The sequence below is a fragment of the Eurosta solidaginis genome, chromosome 4, assembly GCF_040869045.1.
Source record: "Eurosta solidaginis isolate ZX-2024a chromosome 4, ASM4086904v1, whole genome shotgun sequence".
Classification (NCBI taxonomy): Eukaryota; Metazoa; Arthropoda; class Insecta; order Diptera; family Tephritidae; genus Eurosta; species Eurosta solidaginis.
Window position 1 is genome coordinate 98,270,264 of NC_090322.1, and position 26,638 is coordinate 98,296,901.

Here is a 26,638-nt window from a genome sequence, read left to right on the forward strand (position 1 = left end):
ACCAGAAATGGGATCATTATGGTAAATTTTCATTAGCTTTAATTTTGTATCTTCATCTGTTACTGTCTCTACTGGATCTGTTAAAATAATGTCTAATGATTTTAAAATCTTATTTCCAATATCTTTGAAATTTGTAATAGTATAATGTTCGCACAAAATATCGTTTTTGGGCCATTCAATTTGCCTAATTTTGCGTTTGCCGGCTTCTGATTCAAGCCTCGAAAGTAATTTCTCTAAAGTCATTATTTCGTTAACAAGCTCAAAACTAAGTAACTCGAGTTTCTTATGTTTAATATGCGCAAAAATTCTTAAACTTGTTGTTTTATTATTTTTATCGTACGTAATTGCAGATCTTATTCGTGGAATCTTTTTTGAAAAATTAAATGAAAATTTGTCGTAGACATGTAAAGTAAGTTGTTTTTCGTCGTTTTTGTCTGTTTTCCTATGTAAATTTTTTTCGCTTGCCTGTTTTGTAATTTCCCTTTTCTGTACTGCCAAAATTTGTTTGTTAGCTTCTTTAATCTCATCCATAGTGATGCGCGATAGTGCATCAGCACCAACGTTTGATTTACCCTTTATCTAAACTATAGTAAAGTTATATTCTGCTAATTCTAACTTAATTCTCGAAAGTTTTGAAGATGGTTCTTTCATATTGAAAAGGTATACTAGAGGTCTATGATCGGATTTTACAATGAAATGGGTGCCATAAACGTATGGTCGAAATTTCTTGATTGCAAAGTAAATAGCTAGAAGCTCTAATTCTATAATTGGCTTTTTCTGTTCTGCTTTATTAAATGCTTTAGAAGCGAAACAAATTGGTAAATCACTACCTTGCTGTTCTTGACTCAAAATAGCGCCACATCCAGTTGTGGAAGCATCAACGGTAATAATGAATTGTTTTGTAAAATCTGGATATTGAAGTAATTTTGGTAAAAGTAACGCTGCTTTCAAAGATAAAAATGCCCTTTCGCACTCCACATCCCATACAAATTCAACTCTTTTTCTGCTTAATCGATTTAGAGGCGCTGCCAGAGACGCAAAATTAGGTATAAACCGTCTGTAATAGTTTGCAAACGCGACGAATCGTCGTACCGCGTCTTTATCAGTCGGTTTTGTATACTTTTTAACTGCGTTTATTTTGGAGTCGTCTGGCAACAAACCTTTGGCTGAACATTTGTGACCTAAAAATGTAATTTCTGGTCGTAAAAAGTTGCATTTATTTGGGTTAAGCTTGAGATTGAAAGACCTACAAGTATTGAACACTTTTGAAAGATTTTTAATATGGTGTGCTTCACTACAACCTATGACGATAATATCGTCGACGTATAAAAATGCTACATTGGGTGGTATTCCCGAAAAAGCTATTGTCATCATCGAATGGAAGCACTTTCCATCTAAATCCACCTCGGTCAGTGCTGAAGGAAGTAATGCCACGTAAGTCAGGATGCAAGGGGATTTGATGAAATCCCGAAAAAAGATCTTATGTGGAAAAATACTTTGCTCTACCGAGATTATCTAAAATATCGTCAACTCTAGCTAGTGGAAATTTATCAGCAATGAGTTTTTTGTTTACTGCGCGAAAATCGACGCACATACGATAAGATTTTTGACCATTAGTATCCTTCTTTGGGACTACAATCAAAGGAATATTGTATTTGGAATAACTGGGTACAATCAAATCGTTGTCTAATAATTTATTTACTTGGCGATTTATTTCTTCGCGTTGAGAGTATGGCAATCGATAGTTTTTAACATATACCGGCTGGTTGTCTGTTAATCTTAAGTTTTGCTCGTAGAAGTTGTTTAAAGTCATTTTGTCCGTGTCAAGAGCGAAAATGTCGGCATAATCTATGCAAAGGTCAATTAGTTTACTATGAGCATGTTGAGGTATTTGATTTTTTAAAATTGAAATAAGTTTTTTCGTTCATTTCTCTTCTGTTTCTGTCTTGTTAATTGTATAAACATTATAATTTGAAAGTTTTTCTGTCCGAATACTGTTTCTTTTAACATACTTTACATCATCCGTGGTGTTTATGACTTTAATTATTGGGTTACCGGAACTAACAATGCACCTAGCTGTGAAAACACCTTTTTCAATTTCCTACGAGTCCACGAAAAGTGGCTCGGGTGAATCTCCTAAATCAAAAAGTCTAAAAATTTCACATTTTGGAGGAATGATACAACTGTCGCTTTCTGTTTCATGAAGGATTGGTATCGCGACTTCTTCATTACCTACCCAAAAGGAAATACTATTTCTTTCATAATTAATAATGCATTTGTTAATTTTTAAAAAATCTTTACCCAGTATGCCATCGGATGGAATATTAAAGTCTTCATTTACTACATGTAAAGTATGTTTAATAGAAAAGTTTGAAAAATTTAAATTTGCTGTAATTTTACCTAAAGTAGAAACTGAATTAGAAGTTACACCGGAAATGTTAATAATGTTGTTTGTATTTAAGGAAATGTTTCTGTATATACATGATATTTTTATTAGAGAAATATCGGCTTGAATGTCTACTAGGAAAGAACAAAATTTTTGTGACTCGTTAAGTTGTAATTCTATGAAAACTGAATAATTTAGGTTTAAACAATAGATGCTTATTGGTGAGGAAAATTCGCTTACTCGGTTAGTTCGTCCTCCCCCGGTGTTCGCTTCTGAGGGGCACTCGCGTTTAAAGCGCTAACGTTTGCGTTTCTACCTCTACCGTTGGATGGTCTTGAATTGTTACTTCTATTGTTACTGCTATTTGTATTTGAATTGGAATTTGGACTCGTATTACTATTGTTGCTATTTTGGTATCTATTTCCGTTATAATTCCTATATCTTTGATTATTGTTGCCGTTACGGTTGCCGTTGTATGAAAATGAGCTATTATTTCTATAACCAGTATAGCCGCGGTTTGGATAAAAGCCACGGTAACTACCACGTGAATTTCTGAATGTATTGTTACCACGTCATCGGAAAGCTAAAACCTGACGCTCTGTTACTTCGTTATTTTGTTCTACAATTAATTTCGCTACTACGTCTTTCGGATCAGTAAATGCCGTTGAGGCTAAAATGGTTTTGACTAAATTGCATTTTGCGTTTAAACGACACACGTTAACAGTTTGTTCAACTGCCATTTCATGAGCTTTCGCTTGAGTGATCACTTCAATAATAAGAGACCGCTCAAGTGAGTCAGCTAAGTCTTCAACTTTTTTGGCAAAATCTGTATAATTGTTGTTATTAACGTGCAACGCTGCAATTTTCCCTGCTACAACTTTCGAGTTGTCCGGTTTGATCCTACTACTTAGAGCTGTTTTAATTTCATTAACTGAATTTACTTGTCTTGGTATTGCTTCACGGGTTTTACCCTCAAGTTTCGATTTTAAAAACGCTATAAAGGTATTAGTTAAATCTGCAGTAGCGAACTGTTCAAGTAATTCAATTTTGTCTATAAAAGTTTCAAGTGCTAGAGGATCACCACTGTAGTTTTCTCTAATAGAATTAGCGCATGTGTTAATGAAAATTCTCTTTTCCTCAGGTGTTGCCATGAAGCCTGGAAAATGACAAAGAAGATCTATTTTCCTGGTTTGTGACTTCTTCGGTCGAATATGAAGCTAAACTTTCGTAGCTTGAGGGTGAATTATCGGAATCGGATTTTGAGTCTGAATTTTTTTGCACTTGCTTACCACTTCTAAGGTACTTATTTAGTTATCAGGAACGCAAAAAGAATTCAGTTCGAAATATGAAATCAATGAAGCACTTGTTTGAATGTCCGAATTTATATTTGAAGCTGAAATGTTGAGGAAAAAGAAAAAAAAAAATTGTATAGGGAACTGATTTGTGGGTGAATAGTCGTTAAGGAAATATTTAACACTTTATTGGAAGAATTAATTGAAATTGCAGTATGCTTGTATGAAAAATTTGTAAAAAAAAAAAGTAATTGAATACAAAATGTCACAAAAGTATATAGATATGAGTTGGTAAAAATCTCAAAAATGTGGTAATCACGGACGCACCGCTTTATTCAATAAAATTTAATTTGGGTTTTCACGGAACCACCGCATATTTCAAAAAAAATGTTAATTGGTTTTTCACGGAACCACCGCATGTATTAAAGAAGTTAATTGGTTTTTAACGGAACCACCGCATATGTCAAAAAAGTTACTTGGTTTTTAACGGAACCACCGCATATACCGAAAAAGTTAATTGGTTTTTAACGAACCACCGTTTATAAAAAAATTCAATTGGTTTTTATGCGGACCGTGAATATTAGACGATTTGCAGCCAGGGGATAAATTCGGCTGTATTCGAACGGAGCCTTCCCGATACCGGGCCACCTCGGGAAGTATTAATGGCCTTACCACATTAAGGGGCGCTGCTTTGGCGGACGGTTCTTTCTCCGTATATAATACTGGACCGCTGAGCCCGCCTTGTCGGGCAGGTGGTCGGACGACCAAGATGAACAACTCATTACCTGATTGTAATAAGGACGATGTAAAGAGGAGGACTGAGTCGCAATCCAAGGACGACAAATACGAATTAAGCGATGCGTCGGACTCGGGAGCGAGGGTAGTGCTGATTCAATGAACTCCGTGATGGAGAAGCACACAAATGAAAACGGAGTAGAAGAGTGGAGAAGGGTACGGAGCAGAGGAAGTAAAAGAGCTCTCTCGCAGTACCGTGCAGCACTAAGAATTGTACAACGCTTGGGAGCAGTGGTCGACCCAACAGAAGTGGAGATCGAGCGCTTGGAATGGGCCCATGAAGCGGTAGAAGTAGGTCGAAGGCAGTTCAAAAGGTTTGCTGCGGGAAACCCTCGGTTCTGCAACCGGTACGAGGAGGAAGAAGCGTCGAATGGCATAATGAAGAGGCAACGTTCAGCGGAAGGCGACTAGCCTGCTTTCTTGAGGCAGAAAGGACCCAGTCCTAGAGCCGCGAGGCAGGGCAGTCGCATAGACAAGACAAGTAGGCCCAAAGCTGGCTCCAATAGCGAGGTAGCAACTACTTCGAAAGCTGCGAGTCAGAGGGAAGTTCCAATTACGGAGGTAGGAGATAAGCCAAAGGGAGATAACGCTAAGACTCCGGCTTTCTCGGAGGCGCTAAAGGGAGTAAACGCCAAGACTCCGGCTTTCTCGGAGGTGCCAAAGGGAGATAACACTAACTCCTGCTTTTCCCGAGAAGATGAGTGATGTGGCAAAGCAGTCACTGACTGTGGCGCTGGTTGATCGTAGCAGTCCTTTCGGACAAATGACTACTGAAAGGTGGAGATTTGTGGAAAGGGAGCTTATTAGCTTAATGCTTAAGATGATGCGGGAACAACCAAGTAAGCCCCTTCCAACCTTTGATTCGGGGGGATGGTATAATGGTGTGAAGACGATAGCGTGCGACAACATCGCGAGCATGCGGTGGAGGGAGGAAGTGGTTCCAAACCTCCAAAGGCAAGGCACGAACGCGCGGTTTGAGGTGGTGGATATAGCGCAAATCCCCACGGTACCAAAAGTTAAGGTATGGATACCATGCGTGATGAAGTCGGAGGATAAACTGCGACTTCTGCAGAATTAGAATCCGAACATACCGACACAGGATTGGAAGGTACTTGCTGTATCTCGGCCTACCAAGGATGGTCAGTTCTACATCTTCCAAATAAACAAGCAGGCGGAGGATATTTTGTACACGCAAATTGGCAAAATGTCCTTTGGCACTGGCAAAATTTACATGCGAATCAGGAAAAGAAGTCCCGAGGATAACAACCCTAACACGCTAGAGCTGGGCGAAGTCGAAAAGGACCTCAAAAGCCTAAAAGAAAAAAGACAGGTGGAAGTCCCCGACGTCACCACGATCGTGCTAGAAGAGGACCAACCGCTAAATGGTGCTGTGACTCTCACAGAGGAACATCCGACACAACAGTCACGAGAGGCTGAAGGGGCCTCGAATACTCTAAACCAAAAGGGCAAGGGGAGGACGACGACGTCAAGACGAAGGTGATGGAGGGAGAAAAACAGCCCAATGGTGCTGCGAGTCCTACAGATAAACCTCCAACACAGTAAAGTGGCATCGAGCCAACTCCTCCTAACCCTCGAGGAGGGTTCGTTTGACGTGGCGCTGATCCAGGAGCCGTGGCTCTCATCGGGAGGAGAGGTTTCTGGACTTAGCGCGCGCGGGTTTGGCGTTTACTACGCGCAAACGGAAGGACGGGTTCGAGCTGTAGTAATGGTAAGGAAACAGCTGCATTCACATATGCTGCCTAATTACACCACTGAGGATCTCGTAGCGGTGGCCGTTGAGCAAAAGAATAAGCAGGCATTTATCCTAGCGTCCTGCTACATGGCCTATGCTGCGGAGGTTCCACCGATGGAGTGCAAAAGGCTAATACAGGAGGAAGGGCGCAAAGGGCGGTTGGTTATAGGCGCAGATGCAAATGCGCACCACAATGCGTGGGGAGGAGCAGATATGAACGAGAGGAGCGAATCTCTGTTTTGTTACATCCTGCACACCAAATTGCAGATAGCCAACAGGGGAAATGTCCCTACATACATTGGTCCAACATCCAGCCATGTTCTGGATATTACATTGAGCTCCGAGCGTGATATATCAAGGTATGGTTCTTGATAGACCATCCTTCTCCGACCATGCGTATATCAGCTTCAGCATCCCCCTAAAGAGGGTAGAGAAGGAGGAGCCTTTAGAAACCCTAGGTCAACGAACTGGACTAAATTCCAGAAACATGTAGAAACAAAACTGGGACAACCCAAAGAGGTTGCTAATGTAGAGGATCAGGAGGAGTCGAATGAGTTCCTATCAAGGACGCTTATGACTGCGTATACCAAAGGTTGCCCTCTAAGAAGATTCAGAGGAAAAGCAAAGCCCCCATGGTGGAGCAATGAGCTCAGTCTTCTAAGAAGACAGGTAAAAGAAATGTTTAAGCTCGCAAAGACCGCGAAAAGCGAAGCGTGTCGGGACGAGTACAGGGATCTACTGAGGATCTACAAGCGTGAAATTACCAGGGCGAAGAGAAACTCATGGAAAAGTTTATATACGGACATAGAGTGCTCCAGCGAAAAAGCACGGTTGAAAAAAGTCCTAGCAAAGGGAAACATAGTCCAGGGACTAATAAAGAAAGAGAATGGGGAATGGTCACGTAATAGTGAGGAATCCCTTGAGGTGCTTCTCTATACACATTTCCTATCGGGAGACGGTTTAGAGGAGGCAGCAGACATCACTCACACTTCGATCACGGAGCTAGTAGTGCCGGGCTTGGTGACCGATACCAAGATCGAGTGGGCAGTGCAGACGTTTTCTAAGTTTAAATCGCCGGGCGCAGATGGTATATTCCCGGCCATGCTACAAGTCTCAAGTAGGGCGGTCGTGGAATGGCTTGAAATAATATTCGATGGGTGCATAAGACTGAATCATGTACCGCACTCTTGGAGAACTGCTCGTGTAGCTTTTCTACCAAAGGCGGGGAAGATCGGTCACGTGTATCCCAAAGACTATAGACCTATTAGCTTAACATCATTTCGGCTTAAAACCTTTGAGAGGCTGATAGATGTGTACATAAAGTCCAACGTGGATGAAAAGCTGCTCTCCACCACACAGCATGCGTACACAAAAGGCAAATCGGTAGACACCGCATTGCAGTATGCTCTACGAGTCTTCTTGGACATTGCCGGGGCTTTCAATAATGTTGCAAAATGGGCGATTATTGATGGTCTTAATTACATTAAAGTTCATCCTGCCTTAATCATATGGATCGGCTGCATGTTAAATTGTAGAAAGATTACATCACAATGAGGATTGTACGAGGCCACGAAATCAGTGGACAGGCGCACGCCGCGGGGAGGGGTGCTATCACCTCTGCTGTGGACGCTGGTCATCAACCAACTGCTCAGGAAATTCGATGAGGGACCCGTAAAACTTACGGCTTACGCAGATGACGTTGCAATTGTCATAAGAGGAAAGTGCCTTCCAACGATTAGTTCTTTGATCGATCGGGCGCTTCGGGATATTCATACCTGGGCATCTAATGTCGGGTTGAAAGTCAATGCGGAGAAGACGGATATGGTCTTGTTTACAAAGAGGTACAAGGTCCCAAATTGGACCAGGCCTAAGTTAGGAGGGGTGACCTTACAGGAGAAACCTTGCACAAAATATCTAGGAATCATCCTAGACAGTAAGCTGTCATGGAAGCCCAACGTGGAGGAGAGGGTCAAGAAGGCCCCAACGGCACTCTATGCATGTAAAAGAATGCTGGGGTGTACGTGGGGCCTATCGCCCCCTCTTTCTCATTGGGTTTTTACAGCGATTGTAAGCCCTATTCTATACTACGGATTTCTTGTTTGGTGGAAAGCCACACAAAAAAGAACATACCTCAAAAAATTAGAGCGGGTGTGCAGATTATCGTTGGTTAGCATTACGGGAGCCCTGAAAACAACCCCGATGGCTGCACTGTATGCCATTCTGCACATCCCACCTGTAGGACTGGTAGAAAACAACAAAGCCTTAACGACCGCAACCAGGCTCGGTGCTTCGGGGCAGCTTGAGCGCCGACCATATGGCCATAGTAGTATGGCGTAATAAATCACAAGACGAACAGACTACATGATTCCCTATCTGCCCTTCGAGGGAGATCTTAAGGCCACAATAGAAGTGGACGGTTGGCGCGAGGGTGCGCAAATGGCGGACAAGGCGATACATGTGTACACCGATGGTTCCAAAGTAGTGGAAGGAGTAGGGTCTGCGGTATACTGCGCTGATCTGGAAATAAGCAGATCCTACAGGCTGCCGGATTACTGTAGTGTTTTCCAAGCGGAACTATTAGCCGTAACCAAAGCAGTAGAAACCCTGGAAGAGAATAGCTTAAGCTGCAACCGTGTTAACTTTTATATTGACAGCCAAGCAGCAATTAAGGCAATAATCTCGCATAGCACAGCATCTAAATGCGTGTTAGAGTGTAAGCAGTGTCTGGAGAGAATCGGGACAGGGAGAATCATACATCTATATTGGGTCCCAGGGCATATGGGAATAGATGGGAATGAAAAAGCGGACGAACTAGCTAAAAAGGGCGCATCCCTTGAAGCTTGCTCCGTAGATGTCCCAATTAGATTGGGCGAGATTAAGCGAAGGCGAGAGGTGCACATGATCGACCAAGCGAGAAAGGCGTGGGTTCAAGCGCGGGGCTTTAAAGTGTCGAAGATTATGTGTAGGTCTTACAACCTTAGACGAACACAGTTCCTTTTATCATTAAAAAGAGAGGACTGTAGACTCATGACGGGTATTCTGACAGAACACTGCCTTCTGGTGTCACATGCCTTTAAATTAGGCTTGGTCAGTGATAGCAGATGTAGGTAGTGCGGGTTGGATGAGGAAAGGATCGAGCACGTTCTGTGCTCGTGCCCTGCACTTGCCAGGCTGAGACTCCAGCTATTAGAAGTGATACAGCTGTCAGATATAGAAGCAGCAAATGGCTTAAGTCCTAGGAAGCTTCTAGTATTTGCCAAGAGGACGGAGTTATTTTATAACATAGGTCCTGGTTTTTGATAGGGTTTTTCAGTTTTGGTCGTTAAAACAAACTTCTGGTAACACTACGGACTCAACAAGTCTATGTGAGGTCCTCATGGACCGGCCAGTTCAACCTACGTACCTCTAACGGACTGTATATTATATTTGTTCAAAGAGCCAAATCGGACAGGCAAGTACGAGTCTTTTGAATATCTCAATTTTTGCGACACCTAGCGTGAATTTTTTTTTACTAAAGCGGTTTCTATTTCTGTATGTCAAATATGAGCCAAATCGGACAACAAATAAGATTTTTGTGAATATCTCGATCCTTGCGCCACCTAGCGGCGATTTTTTTCATAGGTTGCTTTCTATTCATGTATGTATTATGTGTTCCAAATATGAGCCAAATCGGACCACAAATACAATTTTTGTGAATATCTCGATACATGCGCCACCTAGCGGCGATTTTTTTCATAGTTCGCTTTCTATTCTTGTATGTATTATGTGTGCCCAATATGAGCGTAATCGGACCACAAATACGATTTTTGTGAATATCTCGATACATGCGCCACCTAGCGGCTGTTTTTTTCATAGTTCGCTTTCTATTCTTGTATGTATTATGTCTGCCAAATATGAGCGAAATCGGACCACAAATACGAGTTTTGTGAATATCTCGATCCTTGCGCCACCTAGCGGCGATTTTTTCTTATTATTGCATTGTCATCGGGTGCTGAACTATATTCCAAGTTTCAAGCTTGTAGCTTATCACGAAGTTACTTAAATTTTAATTACAAAATTCGCGCTTGCCGCCCGGCCGTACCTAAATAAAACCGTTTAAAAATTGCTAAATTGCAAATAAATGTTTTCATACATTTAAAGCAATAAGGGTAATCCCGGCTTAAAACTCATACAAATAGACAACATTGGTTAATTCGTTGTGGTTCTATAAATAGAACAAAAAGCAAAAACACCAAGTTTCTTTGAAACCGCCTTAACAACGCATAACTTTACCACATGATGCCATACGAAGTATGGACTGTGAATAAAGAAAAATATGCAAAGAAGGCAATTGGGATAAGGTTTAAAACAACTAAGGCATGACGTGCTGAATGCGTTTGCAACACTTCAACCATCGCAGGAGTACGGGTTCAAATCCCACTCCCGGGAGAAAAGGCTTTGAAGAGTTTTCTAAGGTATAATCGAAACAGCTGTCGCCTTGTACGTCCTGATGTCACGTTGTTTAAATTTTTCCCAAATCATTAAACAAATTGTGAGATTAATAAAATAATTTTAAAAAAATGTTTAAGTTAAACGGTTTTATTGAAAACAATACTTACATTAAGTAGTTATAATATTAAAAGATAGAAAATAATTAGGTAGGTCCTAGGTACTAGTCATCACACTCCTCATCTATCTGGGGCGTTCATCAGACAATTAAATAAAAGCGTTGGGCGCGTGAAATTTCTGAAAATGTGAGGCGTAGCATAACCTGATTAAGCTTCAGTTGGTCTTACTTATGACTATCAATAGAAATTTGACGCGTCCAAGGCTTCTATTTAATTGTCTGATCAACGCCTAGTACCTAGGACCTACATAATTATTTTCTATCTTTTAATATTATTACTACTTAATGTAAGTATTGTTTTCAATAAAACCGTTTAACTAATTTTTTTTTTTTTAATTATTTTATTTTCATCTATTAGTATTATTAGGCGGCCACCGTGGTGTGATGGTAGCGTGCTCCGCCTACCACACCGAATGCCCTGGGTTCACACCCCGTGCAAAGAAACATAATAATTTTAGAAATAAGGTTTTTCAATTAGAAGAAAATTTGTCTAAGCGGGGTCGCCCCTCGGCAGTGTTTGGCAAGCAGTCCGAGTGTATTTCTGCCATGGAAAGCTCTCGGTGAAAACTCATCTGCTTCGCAGATGCCGTTCGGAGTCGGCATAAAACAAGTAGGTCCCGTCCCGCCAATTTTTAGGAAAAATTAAAAAAAAAGGAGCACGACGTAAATTGGAAGAGAAGCTCGGCCTAAAATCACTTCGGAGGTTATCGCGCCTTACATTTATTTATTAGTATTATTACTACCGTTTAATTTAAAAATTTATTTTAATTATTTTATTTTCTATCTTTTGGTATTACTATTACTTAATGTAAGTATTGCTTTCAATAAAACCGTTTAACTTAAAATTTTTTTTTTATAATTTTTGATTTTTGATGGCCTTGTTTATTTAAAAAATGTAGGGTTTTGTGAGCTCGAGGCCTTGCTTTGAATAAAACACTATGTTAATATTCATACATTTATTTGGTCGATATTTCGACTTCAATCTAAAGTCATTTTGTTTAACTAAATTTTTTTTTTAATTATTTTATTTTCACCTTTTAGTATTATTACTGCCGTTTAATTTAAAAATTTATTTTAATTATTTTATTTTCTATCTTTTGGTATTATTATTACTTAATGTAAGTATTGCTGTATTTGCACTCGTTTATGCAACTAGACAAAAAATACTGTCACTATCAAATTGCCGTCGCAATCAAATCAATGTTGCCGCGTGGGTGGTTTAACATATAATAATTCATTTTATTCAAATTAGAAGCTTACCAGCAAACATTTGTTTCCTTGCATATGTTCATATAAATATGTATGTACATAGGTTAAATATAAAGACAGTAATGAGCGCATCTATATGTGTATTTGTGATTGATGCGCATAAAGCGAATTCAATAAATCAATACATATAATTCAAATGAGAAAATGAGTGTTTAAATTTGCATGAGAATGAATGTATAACTAATTGTAACTATGCAGAGATGCATTCATATAAAATATAAAAGTATAAAATTTAATACTTAAGGTATGTATAGAGTGCAGATATACGGTTATACAAATTTGGTTACTTCAAGAAACTCGTTAATACAATTCTTTCACTTGTGATTATGAATTCATTTGATACAAGTTAGTAATTACATGCGAGCTATAAAGATGAAATACAACAGCGAAATGAAATATGGACATATGCAGTGTACGATAATAGTAGTAATATTATATATGAAATATGAGAAATACATATGGTTGATGTTCTCCAACATTCCGGCCCCGTTGAACGATCTGCGGTCTTCAATATACGCTTGTTGGGAGCATCGCTAGTTTGTGAATTGCGCGGCGTAACACACCGGTTGCCGTTTTTACGTCTGCCACACGCACTTTACCGTCGGCGCCGGTTTTGATACCTATTACTCTTCCCACCATCCATTTTTGGGGTGGCAAATTGTCTTCGTGCAGCAGTACGAGGGTGTCAATTTCCAAATTGGGCTGCGGCTTGTCCCATCGAGTTCGCGCCTGCAGGCTCAGTATGTAGTCCCGTTGGAAGACGGACCAGAACTGTGCCTTCAGGGACGAGAGCCGCTGCCAGCGATCTAAGAAGCGCAGTTTCTCGGTTGATTTGTGGGTTTCGGGCATTGCTGTGAGCGAGTCTCCGATAAGCATATGTGCCGGAGTTATTGCTTCGCCATCGTTCGGATCGTCGGATGCGCCTGCGATTGGACGCGAATTGAGGATTGCCTCTACCTCTATTAACACGGTGCCTAGCTCTTCGAAGGTTAGTGCTGTGTCGCCGATTACGCGCACTAATAGGTGCTTGGCGCTCTTCACGGCTGCCTCCCATAGTCCGCCGAAATGCGGTGTGCGTGGGGGTATAAAAACGAACTCCATGCCTTTCTCTGCTGCGAATAGGTATATTTCTTTGCGTTTGGCGTCGTTTTCGATTAGTTTGGTGAGTTCTTTGAGGCGTGCGTTGGCGCCGACGAAATTCGTTGCGTTGTCGCAATACAACTTCTCCGGTATTCCGCGACGTCCGACGAACCTTTTAAGTACAGATAAAAATGCATTAGTTGAAAGATCAGAAACGGGTTATATATGTACAGCTTTTGAACTAAAACAAAGAAAAATAGCAACATAAGATTTATAAGGTGGTCGGCCTCTTAATTTGTGTGTGGTATAAAAGGGCCCACAAAAATCAACTCCGCAAATAAGAAACGGTCTAACGGAGCGCAACCTATCTCGTGGCAAGTCACCCATTATTTGGCTCATCAGTTTAGGCCTGTATTTAAAACAGCGAACGCATTCATGAACTACCTTCCTAGCCACATCTCTGGCATTTATGACCCACAACTTTTGTCGCATCAAACCGATTAAAATTTTTGGACCTGCATGACAATTCTTTTTATGCAAATGTTCAATATATTTGTGCACAAAGGTTGATGATTTTGACAACAACAATGGGAATTTTGCATCGTTTTATATTTGTATTTTCTGTATTTGTTAACGTCCTTATGAATCTATAAAGATATGCCACGATTCGCACAATTTTGTTAAAGGATGATATTGAGTTAATAATATTTAATATTATATTTTCCTTTAACCCTAGATTCAGTGTGGTTTTAACCTGTTTAATTTCTAACTGTGCGTTGCTCTCTGCTAGTTCAAATTTTGGGTTTTTTGGCCAATTCGTCGAATCTGTTAATAGAAAATTTTGCCCTTCACGCCACAGAAGTTGTATAAGTTGATCAATGTCACATCCGCGTGAGGCGAGGTCAGCCGGATTTTGCTTACTTTGCACATGTTTCCATACAACATTGGTTGTTTTTTCTTGGATCTCAGCTAGAGTTCGCTACGAATGTTGATAGAGTTGATGAGTGCTTTTTCAACCAATATAGCACTATTTCTGAGTCCGACCAAAAATATACGCTTTGAACTAATAAAGATTTGAACAGTGGCTCAATTACTTTATAGAGTCTTGTGAGCAGTAACGCGGCGCAAAGTTCAAGACGCGGAAGGCTTTTGGTTTTTAAAGGCGCCTCTTTAGATTTGGCTGTTAAAAGCCGTGATGTTACAACGTTATTATGTGAGCTTCGAATATATATGCAACAACCATATGCGCGTTGCGAAGCATCACAAAACCCATGAACTTGTATGCCATTATTTGGCGATATATTAATAAACCGAGATACTTCCATCTTGTCTACTTGAGCCAAATCTTCTGATAGCTTTTGTCATATTGTCTCAATACTTTGGGGAATTGATTCATCCCAAGCCAACTTTAATAGCCATAATTCTTGCAATAGTATTTTAACTTTGATAATAATTGGACAGAGCAAACCTAATGGATCAAATATTCGTGACGACACTGACAGCATATTTCTTTTTGTGGCCTTTATTTTAAGTGAATGTCGGTCGATTTTAAATTTTATTGTATCTTTTTTCGGAGACCAAGTAACTCCGAGGGCCTTGATTGTGCCGCTGTCATCCACTTCCAACGATTTTTCTTTATCGTCGTTTCTAAATAATTTTGGATGATTGGAGTGCCACTTTGCAAGGCTGAATCCCCCGGCCCTTAAAATCGTAACGAACTCTTTTTCAATTTGTTGCAAATCATCTATGTTGTCAGCGATCGATAACATGTCATCGACGTAAAATTCTTCGCGTATTACCTTACATCCTAGCGGATATTGTTGAGCGTACATTTCGCTTAACTCTTTCAAACATCGAATGGCTAGGTATGGCGCTGGCGCTGTACCACATGTGACGGTGTTTAAGCAAAATGTTTGGATTGAATGTAATGGGCTTTCTCTATATAAAATGAGTTGGAACCTTTTGTCATCGTCATTTATGGCTACTTGCCGGTACATTTTCGTAATATCAGCGGTAATTGCATATTTGCGACCGCGAAAGCGTATCAATGCGCTGAATAATTCTGGTTGAATGGTAGGGCCAACCATTAACGTATCATTTAATGAACCTTTTGTGGAGCTTTTGCATGACGCATCGAAAACTACTCGTAGTTTGGTAGTTGCGGCGTCTGGTCTTAAAACGCATTGATGCGGAATAAAATAATGTGGTGAATTTATATCAATATCTTTGATTTAAGTCATATGACCTAAGTTAATATATTCATTCATAAATTCTTTATACATGTTATAAACTTCAGGCGTTTTTTGTAATCGTCTTTCTAATGAAAGGAATCTTTTTTGGGCAATTTCATATGTAAACCCGAGGTTTGATGGGTCTTTTTTGAATGGCAGTTTTACCTCAAATTTCCCGCTGGGCAACAGTTTTACGTTCTCTTTAAAGTGGGCTTCACATTCTATGTGTTCTGGCGTTAACTTTGAAGCGCAACTTGCAACCTCTATTTCCCAAAATTTTTTAAGCGCCTCACCTATGGTGTTATCTTTTTCATCAAGGTCTTGTACAGTGGCAGCTGTTAGATTGCAACCCGCTCTTATAATTTTTGGGCTAGCTTTACATTTTCCTGAAACAATCCATCCCAATTGGGTCTTTTGTAAAGTCAGTAACTCATCGTTCAGCTTTATTTGACCCACTGATAAGAGGCTAAAGAAAATTTCAGCTCCAATTAAAATATCAACCTTTTGTCGTTTAAAGAAGAATGGGTCGGCTAATTTTATATTTGAAGGTATGTTCCAATCTGTCGTGGTAATATTGCCTTGTGGTTGATATCCTGAAATTGACTTGATAACCCAAAGATCAACAGTAGCTTTGTATTCATTTACACGAGATTTAATAAAGGTTGACATTTGTTGATATTTGCCTCGATTTGCCCAACACCCGCTATTTGCAACTGTTTGCGATCTTTTTTCAGTTTTAGTCTTTTGGCCGATTCTTCGCTGATTAAATTGATTTGCGATCCTGAGCCTAATAACGCTCTAGCTACCATATATTCACCGTTTTGGCTTCTAATTTGGATCACTGCAGTTGCTAATACTACTACGTCATCTGAGACCGAAGCATGACTGACTGCACCATTGGTCGGATAGGTTACAGAAGCAGTGTTTGATGCAACCTGAGACGTAACGGGTGCATCATTACTTGCTGCAGAAACGGACGCCACTTGGTATTTGTGTAGCAGTGAGTTATGTGGGCGTTGGCAAACCCGACATCGTCCAGCACGACAACTAGACACGCTGTGGCCTGTTTTTAAACAATTAATGCAAAGCGCATTTTTTTTGCAAAATTAAATCGATCGGTAACCGTTAAATTAGCAAATAATCCACAATTAGTGATAAAATGACTTTTTAATTTGCAATATGCGCATTTGTTAACTTTAGCTTCGGTAATACTAAATGTAGATCTTTCAGATCGCTTTTCCGATGGCTTATTTTCTTTGAGCGACGAGGGCTTATAATTTGTATGGTCATTTACTTCTAGAGACTGACAGCGCCTTATAAGAACTTTAGCGCAATCATTCCATGTTGGCAGTTTAGAGTAATCGAGTTGATCATTCCATTTTGCCCTTGTTGCACCATCAACTTTAGACATGGCTAAATGAATAAGTAGCGCATTTGTTATGTCCTTATCGTTACCCAACGAATGCAATGAATCATATGTGGCAGATATAGTATCAACGGCATTGCGGAGGAGGGACGCGTTTGGCTGAGAAATTTTAGGTATGCTAAACATTTGCTCTACACTGTCAAAAAAAATTAGACACTTTTTGTCATATCTTTCCGCTAAACGTTCTAATGCTTTCGGGTAATTTTAGGCAGTAATCTGAAATGCTTTTACTGTATGTAGAGCTTCACCAGATAAACTGCTCAATAAATGGTTAAACTTTTCAATATTCGAGAGGGACGTTTTATCATGAACCAAAGTTGTAAAAGTTCCAATAAAATTTTTATAGTCCGCATATTTGCCGCTGAGATTGTGCAGTTGTAGCACTAAACGTAGTTTCCAGTGCTGTGTTATCATGTAATCTGTGTCTACCCAACAACGAAAGCAACTTGGATTTTGTCGAAACACATAATTCCTCAATTTCACCTCGTTTCTCATCTTCAGAGTCAATTTTTTCTATATCCGTTTGATATGCCATAACTTGCTTCATATACGAGTTTAGAATGTCTAACCTACATTCGAGGTCTATTGGGTTCGAAGCAGCTGAAGAATCGTCAAGAAGATTCTTGATACGAGTTATATTTTTGCGAGAAGAAGCACGCTGTTGTTTCAGAGTAGCAAGAGAATTGGCTACTGAATCACCGGCGTTATCGCTTGAAAGAGGCATTTTGAGCAAAGTGACTTTAATGTAATAAACGAAATGTACAAATAAGCAACAATTGAACAGGGATTCAATATACCCTTGTTCCACACCCAGCCCGAACTGTATGAAATTTACTTTTCGGTTTGATTTGGTTTCGATTTATTCTCAAATTTATGAAAACGTTTGCAATAAACCTTTGGCTCGAAAATATCAACAAATTTTCGATTTAATTTAGTAGCAACTCTTCTCAAGAATTTCCGATGTAAAAATTGGGTTCCAATAACTCAATTTTAAACCATCAAATTATTAATTGAATGCTAATATTAGCGCATTGTCAACTTATCGAAGTTGAAAATCAATTTTGTTAAATATATGACCACCCTAATGCCACATTAGTATACCAACTCAATATTGGGTTTTACTGCTAGCATAATTGCATTCACAGTACCATATTAGTCTCATATATTTATTAAAATCGTATGATCCCGCTAACTCGTCTTTATTGAAAAACATATATTTATGTATATGTACATATACTACTTTAAGGCATACCTTTGAAATTATATGTGCAAATTTTGAACACCGCAATATCATGCGTTCTTTACATAGTCAGCCCTTATACATTTACCGCTCTTTATATATATAGATATTCCTGCTCTCTTGTATACCTGTTGCTAACTCTTTGGTGGCGTTATATAAAAGTTACCGGGACCTATACACAAAACTGCCGCTATTTTTAATGGCTCGGCCGTTTGGGTTTCTAGAAGAATCCACTAATTTTCCCTTTTTATGCAGCGTCTTTATTATGACCTTTTCCTAATGAATCCTTTACTCACATTTTTTTTTTAACTTTGAAATTTCGTTTTTATTCTTTATTTTTCTGTTTTAACGCCCGCAATATATTTTAAGTTTCAAATTTACATACCTCATCCAAACCTATGCACATTTCTTACGTGTTCACCAACCAACTGCAACAACAGATGCACCACAATTTGGCCACAAGCCACCACACCAGCCAATTCGGATCACCAATCCCAGCAATCAGCAACAGCCGTATCAACCAGCGAGAACCCAACTCAATTGTCTTCAGCAGCAGGAGTCGACCAGGCAATCAACAACAACTCCACATGTACCACCAAATCTGCATCTATTTTTCACCGCAACCAGCAACAGTATCACTATTATATATTTTATTTATTTATTTGTTACACCCACGCAGCAGTGATTAGAAATTTAATAATTTTGTTTTTGCCGCAGCAATGCGTATAAATTTAACAATTTATTGTTTTTGTTTTTATTAAAGCACGGCACTTTCACTTTGTATTTTCTTTATAAAAACTAGGACTTCACTTTACAGTCCTGTCACGGTCGCCAAAATGTATTTGCACTCGTTTGTGCAACTAGACAAAAAATACTGTCACTATCAAATTGCCGTCGCAATCAAATCAATGTTGCCGCGTGGGTGGTTTAACATATAATAATTCATTTTATTCAAATTAGAAGCTTACCAGCAAACATTTGTTTCTTTGCATATGTTCATATGAATATGTATGTACATAGGTTAAATATAAAGGCAGTAATGAGCGCATCTATATGTGTATTTGTGATTGATGAGCATAAAGCGAGTTCAATAAATCAATACATATAATTCAAATGAGAAAATGAGTGTTTAAATTTGCATGAGAATGAATGTATAAGTAATTGTAACTATGCAGAGATGCATTCATATAAAATATAAAAGTATAAAATTTAATACTTAAGGTATGTATAGAGTGCAGATATACGGTTATACAAATTTGGTTACTTCAAGAAACTCGTTAATACAATTCTTTCACTTGTGATTATGAATTCATTTGATACAAGTTAGTAAGTACATGCGAGCTATAAAGATGAAATACAACAGCGAAATGAAATATGGACATATGCAGTGTACGATAATAGTAGTAATATTATATATGAAATATGAGAAATACATATGGTTGATGTTCTCCAACAATTGCTTTCAATAAAACCGTTTAACTTAAAATTTTTTTTATAATTTTTGATTTTTGATGGCCTTGTTTATTTAAAAAATGTAGGGTTTTGTGAGCTCGAGGCCTTGCTTTGAATAAAACACTATGTTAATATTCATACATTTATTTTGTCGATATTTTGACTTCAATCTTAAGTCATTTTGAAGACTTTTTTTTTTAAACACAACTAGATCGACTTAATTGCGTGGAAATGCCTGATCGATTAATCACATGTGCCTACGCGTATCGCAATTTAGTTTCAAAGCAGCAACAACACACAGGGCAAATCACAAAATCGGACAGAGAAGTACGAGTTTTTTGAATATCTCAATTTTTGGACACCTAGCGTGAATTTTTTTTACTAAAGAGGTTTCTATTTCTGTATGTCAAATATGATTTCCAAATATGAGCCAAATCGGACCACAAATACGATTTATATGAATACCTCGATCCTTGCGCCACCTAGCGGCGATTTTTTTCATAGGTCGCTTTCTATTCATGCATGTATTATGTGTTCCAAATATGAGCCAAATCGGACCACAAATACGATTTTTGTGAATATCTCGATTCATGCACCACGTAGCGGCGATTTTTTTCATAGTTCACTTTCTCTTCCTGTATGTATTATGTGTTCCAAATATGAGCTAAATCGGACGACAAATACGATTTTTGTGAATATCTCGATCCTTGCGCCACCTAGCGGAGATTTTTTTCTTATTATTGCATTGTCATCGGGTTCTGAACTATATTCCAAGTTTCAAGCTTGTAGCTTATCGGGGAGTTACTTAAATTTTAATTACAAAATTCGTTCACAACGGCGGCCAGCAGCTACAAAGAGTCAAACTAATTAAAACCGTTTAAAAATGTTAAAGAGGGAATGTGACGTGAGTGAGTGAAAACGTGGTCTCATTCATATTTGAAGTCAACCCAGGGCTAAATACTAAAGGAATAAGTGACAGCGAACATTTCGTTTAAGTTATGCTTTAATAATTATAAGAAGCCATTGAAATGTATTCAAAGCAAGTATATATGTAAGCTTATAACCCATTAAATGTTTTTGATACAATAAAACAATGAAAATTTAATTGATGTTAAGTATTCGCATTTAATTGTACTTCAATTGAAAATTCATATTAGAAACCAATTAAAAATTGATTAGAATTCTAACCCTTTTCTCGATATAGAGAATAAAGTTCCCTTTTTGTCGAGAATGCTTTAATTCGCAAATAGTCTTCTAACCTAGAAGAATACATTAGAATTCGATTGTATTCTAATCATTCTCTAACATAAATGTTTGTTGGATTAATGAGATAGTTTGGCGCTAGTTTGGAACTAGTGCAATTCACTACTGATAATTTCTCAAAATTTCCTTGTAGTTATATTTTGTTAATCTCAAACTTATATGACTACATAAGTTATCCTAAAAGTGGATGCATTTTATTTAAACATGTAGTAGAAGTTCTTTAAATCTATATATATGTGATTAGGGAAAGTTCCCGTACCGATTTTCACCTACTTTAGACGCATAACCATCAGACCGAAATCAAAACCTCATTCAAATCTTACCTGAAATCAATAATTTATAGTACAGAGCGCCACGACTACTCTCCTTAATCAAAATCGTTTTTCGAAAATAAGGCCACCGTGGTACTTTCAGATGTATTTGTCTATCCGTAGCATTATATATATCAACATTGTACATTTTCTGTAAAAAAGACAGAAAACCACTTTTTATTATATTCGTAAATTAGAGACATCAACTTTTGAAGACCTTAACTTATAATCTTCTAACAAAGCAAGGGACTAGTGGTTAACTCATAGCGTCAGTGACGGTTAACTTGCTTATGTTTACAATAGATTTCACGATTAGTTGCGAATGGATTGCATCGTTGCATAACAAATTTTAATTGTATGGCATAAGCGAAACAACAACAAAATGCACGCAAACTCACCTGTCCCACAATTGCAGAGTGTAATACCAAAAATACAATAATGCAATTCACGATTGATTTCGGATCATAAGCGACCTTGGTACATCACCATAGCATATACCATACATACCATAGCAAAAACAACACTAAAATACACGACTTAAATACGGACCAATTAGATTTATAAACAAAATTTTAAAAACAACTCGTTCACCACGAATTTACTTTGCCAAATGAGTGCGCACAGTTAGAAAATGAAAGAATATCACTCGCACTTACGCACAAACGTATATTTTTGTATTTTTATCTATCTATATATATAATAAGAAAGGCTAAAATATGTGTCAGTAGGTCGCCGGTGTTTGAAGAGATGCGTCGGTCGATTCTGTTCAAACTTTCACATAAGTTGCATATACCTCACGCGGTGGTTATTACAAAGGTTTGGTTGCGATCGACGCACAGGGTCTCGAGATATAGGCCAAAACGTGGACCCGGCTACCCCTAGAATGTGTTTATAGAAATGGATAACAAATGAAAGCTCTTGATGAGTGCTTTAGTAGAGAGTAATTTTCATACCCCTGGGTGACTAGGGTCTCGAGATGATATATGCCAAAACGTGGGCCCGTGAACGCCTAGACATTGTTTATACAATATGGATATCAAATGAAAGCTGTTGATGAGTATAGGATAGCTTTAATACCTATTGGTGACTAGAGTCTCGAGATATAGGCCAAAACGTAGATCAGGGTAACACTAGGATGTGTGGTGACTAGCGTTAGAATATTATTGCCTTTATTGAAGAAATGCATTTCTATTTACACAAAAGTTATTGTTTTCCACATACGTAATAACACTAATACTTACAACCTAAAAGGTATCTCCATTCCTAATACTTACATTCTGAGTCAGCATATTACTTTGACCTAATTTTAGATATTTATTATTATGTACATATAAATATTTTGGGAGGCACATTGACAAATTGCTAATGACGTCCAGTTCTTCTCATTAGCTATTTGGTCAATGTGACAGTCAAATAGGGTTGACGAATGTAAACAGATATTGGTCTTGCTGTCGGCATTTGTATATGATGTTGAAATCCCGCTGTGTTGGGTTAAACGTAATTTATGTGGGTCGATGTAATTTAAATGTAATTTTAATGTTTGCGGTCATTATTTATATACGCATAAAAATGCATTGGCAGAGAAGTGCATTTGGTAATGCTACACCATCCGCCTTAAGAAAAGTCATATATAATTGAAGACAATTGTATATGACCCACTTAACTTTTTAATTGTTTTTCATATTCTATTGTAGTTCATTACTTAATGGTAACTTGATATTACAGTGATGAGTGTGCTTATGTCGTCCTTATTTGTTTACATTAGCTTACATTTGTTTTGTTATGCTGACACTTGTTATTTCCCTTTTTTTCATATCAGTTTATTTTGTTTTCTTTTTGGCTTGTTTGTATATTTATTATTATGAGTAATGTTTCGTATAATTTTACCTCTGTGTTACCTATTGAAATTCGTTTGACACAATCGACTTTTAAGTGTGTCGACCCACTTAAAATTCGCTTGTGTTTACATATTATTCTTTAACATTTAATCGTTTTATGGTCACATTTTATGAGGTAATGGTGACTTGATGCCAAAATGAATTTGTATGTTTATGTGTTATTTGCTTTTATTTCTTTACATTTCCTTTACTTATGTGTCTTTTTGCTTGACAAGTAAAGTGGAATGCTTATGTTGAAACTCTTTTTTTTTTTGTTAAATTAGGTGAGTTACTAGCAGATGTTTTATATTGGTTTAATCCTATTTTTATGGACTCTTATTTTTCTTTATCTTTATTGGCCCTATCACTATTTCCTATTCTATGTGGTATTAATGTGAAATTGTTGTTTTTATCAATGTTCTTTACCTTATACTGTCCTTTATATTTATTATCTAACTTATGACCGGCCTATTCTTTAACTAACACTAGGTCACCTATACCAATTTCCTTACTGTAGCTACTTCTATCATAGTTTGTTCTTCTTTAGTCTCTTGGACTAATTTGCTAGCTCGTTGCTGAGATATTTGTAGTCTGTATTTTATTCCTTTATCGTATGCCTCGTGGTTATACACTGGGGGGTTTTTTGCGAATATAAGCTCGAAAGGACAATACCCATGTACTGTCGATGGCGTCGTATTGTAACAGTACGCGAAACACCTGAGTTATTCATCCCAATCATCTTTGTCACTGGATATGTATGAATATACATATTCATTAAACGTTCTGTGACTACGCTCTACAGTGCCCAAAGTTTGATGATGGTATGGTGTTGAGGTTTTATGCTCAATTTTTAGCAGTTTGCACGGTTCTTCTAATAAGCTATTTTTGTACTCGGTTCCCATGTCTGTTACGAATGTTTTCATGCAACCATAAGTCAAAATGAAATGCTCGAATACCGCTTTAGCAACTATTACCACACGTTTTCTTGGGACTGGGATTGCTACCAAGTATTTGGTTAGATCACATATAATGGTAACTGCATATTCGTTTCCATTTCGGTAATGGTCCGACTGTATCGATTTGTACAATGGCAAAAGCCTTCGTAGGTGTCTTCGTTATCGTCATTGGTTCCTTTATGTAATAATATTGTTAGCCACTAGTGTAATAAAATTATTGCCACTAGATGTCACTTAGCACTGAGCGCACCCATCAATGTATTTGGCAGCTGAGAACGAGTTCCCCCAATTGGACGTCAACCTGTATCATATCTACACGAAAAAATATTAGAAAATAAAACGCACTATCAAAATCAATTAGAACTAAAGATTGTTTTATTTAAGTCCAATTACCATACTTATTACATGGTGTCAGAAGGAAAAAACACTAAAACCTTTGTAGATCGCATTTGGAGAGCGTATTTTATTTAGTAAAACAGTACTGAACAGAGGAACGTATAAGGGCTAGGCCACGTTGTAAAATAGCATGCAATAGTTGGAAAATCCATGGATGGTAGGAGCATCATTAGCTGAAACGTGGATATGATCACAGAGTCATCATCGTAACTAGATATATCACAAATATTGGGTGATATTTCATCGACAAGCAAGCATTTAACGTTTAAACATGTATAACGATCGGTTACCAAAGGAATTGGATTGTACAAATGTGGCAAAAGAATGGCGACCATGGAAAAATGAATTTTTGATGTATATGCGCGCAACTGGTAAAGCAACGGAAACTGAATCGACAAAAATTGCAACATTGATTGGCCGGCAAGCACGGCCCACACACACACACGCACATTTTATTTCCAAACGATGGAACAGAAGATGCAATTATCGGAGAGTATTGTTGTTGCACATGGGAATCCAAATGCTCTGCAGTAGTCAACCAGCACTCATTAAAAGATGTTTTGAAGGCTTTCGATGGATATTCCATACCAAAGAAAAATACAACCGTGGAATCGTTCAAGCTCAACAATATCTTGCAGAAATAAAAGCAACCATTCACGGAGTTTGAAACTGAACTGCGCAGGCAAATTCAGTTTTGTGAGTTCAATATCAAGTACGACTGCGGAAACGAATTAAAATATGAAGAACGAATGTTGAAAGATGGAATCATTATTGGAGTGGAGGATAAAAAGTTACAGTTGAAGCTATTGGACGACAAGGATGAGCCATTAAGTAAAGTCATTGAAATTTGTAAATCGTATGAAGCAGCGAAAGAATATAAGGTTATTTTGAACGCACTTATCCAACAAAGTGTGAACTGCGTGTTAGACAATGAACCAAAGGATGCAATAGATGCAATAATACGTAAGTGCTACAGCTGTGGTAATGATTTCAAGGCAAATCAATTGTCGATTATGTGGACGTAAGGGCCTTTTTCAGCGTTTTTGCAAGGCATAAAGCAGGCAGACAGACAACAACGCAACCCAAGCAGAAAACAGAAGTGGAAGCCGCAAACAAGACAACAACAGCAATGGAAAACAACAGCAACATTTAATCGACTGGGGTAACCCAGGTAATTATTTACAAATCATTGATGGTAGTGCGAATAAGGTTATTAAAGTAGATCATATTTATAGAATAAACTCGAATAGCTCGGCAAACCATACGAAGCGGTGGTATAAAGATTATCAAATAGGAAATCAAGCGGTTAGATTTTAGATAGATACGGGCATTGTACAGGTTTACAAGTATGATATGTATGAGAGGGAAACAATTTCTTTCCCTTTCTAACACACGGCAGTTTGACACTTCGGTCAGTGTCAAACTAGCGTGGAACCCAGTGGAACCTGCGTGGAACATGAGTTTTGACACTGAACGAAGTGTCAAAATTACCGGGGTTGCTTCGTCGAAAGCGACACAGGGAAGCAAAAAAGGGATCGGAATATCAGATATGGGTTGCTGTGATGGTAAATTTCTTTTAACGAATTTAGTAGGAAATTTTAAGTGCACCCATGTGGGTCCTTCAGAAAATTATAAAAAAGTCTTCAATTGGGGTATCTGAGAACGCGTAGTTATTTCAGTATTAAGAATACAAGCACGGGAGTTAAGTTTTTCTACCCGTTCAAAAGTTCTCCGCGAAAAACAGTTTGAAACCGAGGTCGACTGCAATAATCCGTCCAAAAAAGCGGAAAGAAAAATTAATAGACGCGTTTTGTCCTGTTGTCAATAGTCCGAAGAGAAAAAGTATTCGAATTATTGGAAGCGAGGCAAAAACGCGTCTATTAATACCTCCCCCGACGGTTTTGGTCGTGTTTTAGCAATCGTCCCCGTAAAAAAGTATCACAATTTGTTAATTAAAATTGTCCAAAATATATGGTTATTAAAGAGAGATGTAATTAAGTGCTCGTTTGAAAGTAAATAAGTATATTTCTTTGTAATATAAGAAAAAAAAATTGTAAGCAGTTTTCGATAGCAGCTACTAAACTTTGTTTGGTCCTAAGAAGTACAACAGTGCCAAATAGCATCCACAAAAAAAACGAACAAAAACAAGCATTTTATCAGGTGAGCGTGGCTGTGTATGTGCGTGCTGCTACATATCCTACTTGTAGACCTGTACAATGGATACGGGATCTGATGTGGACTGCATTCCGGCAAAAATATACAAAAAACTGAAAGTTGAATTGGAGATTGAAAATGAAAAGTATTC

General features: G+C 38.1%; 1 protein-coding gene across 10 annotated transcripts in view; it reads right to left on the minus strand.

The window, feature by feature from the left end:
- The window catches only part of PGAP1 (GPI inositol-deacylase), a 1,928,961-nt gene that overhangs the window by 820,154 nt on the left and 1,082,169 nt on the right, over positions 1–26,638 (minus strand). For all 10 annotated transcript variants that reach the window (XM_067782303.1, XM_067782299.1, XM_067782305.1 and 7 more), the window contains one exon: positions 21,117–21,255. In XM_067782303.1, the coding sequence (XP_067638404.1) occupies positions 21,117–21,255 (139 nt within the window). The remainder of the gene's footprint in view (positions 1–21,116; positions 21,256–26,638) is intronic.